At 44.8% G+C, this 5,000-nt stretch overlaps 1 protein-coding gene across 1 annotated transcript in view; it reads right to left on the bottom strand.

Moving 5' to 3' along the window:
• LOC109881087 (protein unc-13 homolog C) overlaps positions 1-5,000 on the bottom strand; it is a 222,597-nt gene that overhangs the window by 139,035 nt on the left and 78,562 nt on the right. The window contains exons 11-13 of the mRNA XM_031829463.1: positions 3,123-3,292; positions 1,895-2,010; positions 1,600-1,763 (exon numbers count right to left, since the gene is read on the bottom strand). Coding sequence (XP_031685323.1) covers positions 1,600-1,763; positions 1,895-2,010; positions 3,123-3,292 — 450 coding nt within the window. The remainder of the gene's footprint in view (positions 1-1,599; positions 1,764-1,894; positions 2,011-3,122; positions 3,293-5,000) is intronic.

The following is a 5,000-nucleotide window of genomic DNA, read 5'->3' as shown; positions in this document are numbered from 1 at the left end:
CAAATGTCATATTATGCCTATATACATTGTGGTAGCAATGTGCAAGTAGTTCAAGTACAAAAGGGAAAATAAATATATTGGTTGTATTTACAATGGTGTTTGTTCTTCACTGGTTGCCCTTTTCTTGTGCAACAGATCACAAATCTTCACTGAGTCAGTACATAGTCAAAGCTTTCCTTAATTTAGTGTCAGTCACAGTGGTCAGGTATTCTGCCACTGTGTACTCTCTGTTTAAGGGCCGAATAGCATTCTAGTTTGCTCTGTTTTTTTCTTCTTTTTTCTCATGATTTCTCATGATTTGGTCGGGACTAACTGTGTTGCTGTCCTGAGGCGATGTGGGGTCTGTTTGTGTTTGTGAACAGAGTCCCAGGACCAGCTTGCTTAGGGGACTCTTCTCCAGGTTCATCTTTCTCTCTCTCTCTCTCTCTCTCTCTCTCTCTCTCTCTCTCTCTCTCTCTCTCTCTCTCTACCTCCCAATCTTCTCTCTCTCTCTCTCTCTCTCTCTCTCTCTCTCTCTCTCTCTCTCTCTCTCTCTCTCTCTCTCTCTCTCTCTCTTGCCCTCTCTCTCTACCTCCCACTCTTTCTCTCTCTATCTCCCCCTCTCGCCCTCTCTTTATCTCTCTTTCCCACTCTCTCTCTCTTTCTCTCCTCTATCTCCCACTCCCTGCCACCTCTCTCTCCCTCCCTCTCTCTCTCCCTCCCTCTCTCTCTGAGCTGAATCCTTTAAACTAAACCTAAGTAGGTCATGGGAATAGTGAGAGAGAAGAAGAAGGCTGCCTCTTAACAGGTATCTATTCTGCTCCACAGTCAGGCATTGACTGTTAGGATAGTGTCCCAAATGGCACCCTATTATCTTTATAGTGCACTACTTTTGACCAGGACCCATGGGGCTATTAGGGAATAGGGTGGTGTTTGGGACACGACTTTATATGAGTTTAATACTGATACAAGGAAAGGTTAACGTGAGGTGCATTTCAAAGGTTTTCAAAAATGAGCAGCCCATTTATCTGGAAGGACAGTCATATCAATTATTTATTAAATAGCCTTTCAAAACACAGCGAGTGAGACAAAAAAATGGAGCGGGAGGGAGAGGGGGAGAGGGAGAGAGAGACACACACACACACACACACACAGATGCTCACATTGGGTAGCATAATTCATTACTGTGCTCTCAGCCTCCAGATTACCCAGAAGCACTTGCGGGAGGCAAGCATGGAGAGAGAACACTGAGAACCATGATGACTTCCTGTAAATTCCCATGGTGGCTTTAGAGCGGACAGCGCACACACACACACACACACACACACACACACACACACACACACACACACACACACACACACACACACACACACACACACACACACACACACACACACACACACACACACACACACACACACACACACAGAGACAGGCAGCCAGGCGCTTCCTTCTCTCTCACACATGAACTCTGAACCATAGAAATTGAATGGATTCTATAGTTTTAACACTGAGGACATAGAGGCATGCTTTCCTGTATTACATCAGCACAGCAGTAAGCCTTCAGAGAACCAAGTGGAGAGAAAAGAGGGAGAAAGAGAAAGAGAGCGTCCTTACGTCATGGCCTGGTAGATGGACTCTACTCCGTATCTCATGGCGAACTCGTCCACTATCTCCTGGGACACGTCGTCATAGTAGACCTTCCACGCCTCCTCTCCTTTCACCTCTGGGATCTTCACCGCTCCACTGTTCTTTACCTCCGTCAGGTGGTGGAACAGGTTCTAAAGGAAGAGAGAAAGACAGGATGAAGAGAATAACATGAGAGAAGAGGAGTAGAGGGAGACAGTTCCTGGAACAGTTTCCATAGAGTGGAGAAATCCATCAGACCAGTTGGTGAGTATAGATGTCTTACCTCATGTAAACAGGTGTACTGGCCGTGGGGCGGAGCTACTTTCTCCTCTCCCTTCATCTCCACGTTGAGCTTCAATCTGATGGCTCCCGACACCATCGACTTATCAGTTCTCTTATCTAGAACACAGAAACAGACTTATCAGTGCTCTTATCTAGAACACAGAACCAGATGCATCTGTTTTCTTATCTAGAACACAGAACCCGATGCATCAGTTCTCTTATCTAGAACACATAACCAGACTTATCAGTTCTCTTATCTAGAACACAGAACCAGATGCATCAGTTCTCTTATCTAGAACACAGAACCAGATGCATCAGTTCTCTTATCTAGAACACAGAACCAGATGCATTAGTTCTCTTATCTAGAACACAGAACCAGACGTATCAGTCTTCTTATCTAGAACACAGAACCAGATGCATCAGTTCTCTTATCTAGAACACAGAACCAGATGCATCAGTTCTCTTATCTAGAACACAGAACCAGATGCATCAGTTCTCTTATCTAGAACATAGAACCAGACTTATCAGTCTTCTTATCTAGAACACAGAACCAGACTTATCAGTTCTCTTATCTAGAACACAGAACCAGATCCATCAGTTCTCTTATCTAGAACACAGAACCAGATGGATCAGTTCTCTTATCTAGAACACCGAATTAGATGCATCAGTTCTCTTATCTAGAACACAGAACCAGGTGCATCAGTCTTCTTATCCAGAAAATGGTACCGGTCTTATCTAGAACATAAAAACAAACTTAACTAGAATATAGAAACCGTCTAATCTAGAACATGGAAGCAGTCGGATCTGGAACATTTAATCATTATTATCTAGAACATAGAAACATTATTATCTAGAACATAGAAACATTATTATCTAGAACATAGAACCAGTCTAATATACAACATATAACCAGTTTTATAGAGAACATAGAACCAGTTTAATCTAGAACATAGAACCAGTCTTATCTAGAACATGGAAGCAGTATGATCTGGAACATAGAACCAGTATTCTCTATAACATAAAACCAGTCTTATCTGGAACATATAATCATTATTATCTAGAACATAGAAATATGATTCTCTAGAACATAGAACCAGTCTTATCTGGAACATATAATCATTATTATCTAGAACATAGAAATATGATTCCTTAGAACATAGAACCAGTCTTATTTAGAACATAGAACAAGTCTTATCTGGAACATGGAAGCAGAATGATCTGGAACATACCCAGGTTGTACCACACATCCATCTCCCCGCTGAGCATGCGGACCTCGATGATGGTCTGACCCAGGAAGTCGTCCGACTCTCGTTTGAAGTGTTGTTTCATGCGAGACTTGATGTCATCATCCTCATCCCACACACGCACCTTGATCCGGTCTGTAGCGTTGTGACACTCACTGGACAGCAAAGCACCATGTGTAGAAAAACAGCACCAGTAAAGTGAGTTAGTTTAGGGTGATATTAAAAAAAGACACAAGTCGCAATTATAATAAAAATACAATGATTATCAGAACACTTTGCTATTCTCATTCATTGCAGCTGCAGTGCTGGTTGTAGTGTGAGTGGGTGTAGGGTGAACACACATAGTATGGCTTATAAAAGCACTGACAGTGCTGAATAACAACTTAAACACGCTGTATTTCTTGAGTCTCTTTAGTCATAGTTTTAACAGTTTTGAATTCTCACAGTATCAACGTTGCTGTGCGTTCAAGTTTTTTTTTTTACAGTCCATGGCTCGAGGAAACTGTGCAGACACAGTGATCTGAACTATCTTATTGGCCAGCGGTAGGCCTGTAGGTGCACTTGATTTCCTCTCTGGACCTGCCGGGTAAGTGGAGTTCTACCTTCAGACACATGAAAGGGTTCAAAATAGGAACACTTCCCCTTCACGGCATTAGGGCTGTTGAATCAAGTGCATCTGACGCCTACAACACAAAAGGAATTAAGAAATGTGGAACGTAAGGCTTTATTGTTGTTTTTACAGAGATGTTTGGTGATTGACTAGGAACGCCTTGGAGATCGACCAGTCAATTGTGATCGACAGTTTGGTAACCAATGGTTTAGGGTGTCCAAACCTCATGCCTCTATCATAATTCGTTCAAAAGTTGTCATTTTTACCCTTGTAGGATGGCCCAAATTAGGGTGACTAAATCAGAGAAAAAAAGCTGTAAAAATCTAGAAAATAGCCCTTGAAGGTGAAAAGCTGGGTGGCCCTCTTCCCTCCTCCCTCCTCCCATCCTCTCGAGAGCCGCTCAGCTGTTTTATCTACTGGCAGCAGCTCTGACCTAACTTGATATGACCTCACACTATCCTGGAGCACAAACAGACCTGGAGACTCAGTGTAGTCACGTCACAGTCATATGTAATGGCTAGGGTTGGCATAGTGTGGGTGGCTGTTAGGTTAGGGTTGTCATTGGGGCTTCAAAGGCTTGGGAGTGGTCTGGAGTTGTCCTCTCTGCTAGATGTATGTGGGAAATGAAAGACCTGGAAGGAGGAGAGAGAGGAGAATGAAAGAGAGTAGAGGCACAGAGAGGAGAGGGAGAGAAGAGTAAAGTAGAGAAGAATAGAATAGAATAGAATAGATGAGAGTAAAGGGAGATGAGAGGAGGGAGGGGCCAGGAGAGAAGAGGAGAGGAGAGTCAAGGGAGATGAGAGGGGGGAGGGGCCAGGAGAGAACAGGAGAGTCAAGGGAGATGAGAGGGGGGAGGGGCCAGGAGAGAAGAGGAGAGGAGAGTCAAGGGAGATGAGAGGGCGAGGGGCCAGGATACAAGAGGAGAGGAGAGTCAAGGGAGATGAGAGGGGGAGGGGCCAGGAGAGATGAGGAGAGGAGAGTCAAGGGAGATGAGAGGGTGGAGGGGCCAGGAGAGAAGAGGAGAGGAGAGGAGAGGAGAGGAGATGAGACGGGAGAGGGCCCGGAGAGGAGAGTAGAGGAGAGGAGAGTCAAGGGAGATGAGGGGGAGGGGCCAGGAGAGGAGAGAGGGAGAGGAGAGGAGAGGAGAGGAGAGGAGAGAGGGAGAGGAGAGGAGAGGAGAGGAGAGGAGAGGAGAGGAGAGGAGAGGAGAGGAGAGGAGAGGAGAGGAGAGGAGAGGAGAGGAGAGGAGAGGA

This window comes from Oncorhynchus kisutch, linkage group LG8 (assembly GCF_002021735.2).
Source record: "Oncorhynchus kisutch isolate 150728-3 linkage group LG8, Okis_V2, whole genome shotgun sequence".
NCBI classification, from domain to species: domain Eukaryota; kingdom Metazoa; phylum Chordata; class Actinopteri; order Salmoniformes; family Salmonidae; genus Oncorhynchus; species Oncorhynchus kisutch.
This window is presented reverse-complemented; position numbering and strand designations above follow the sequence as displayed.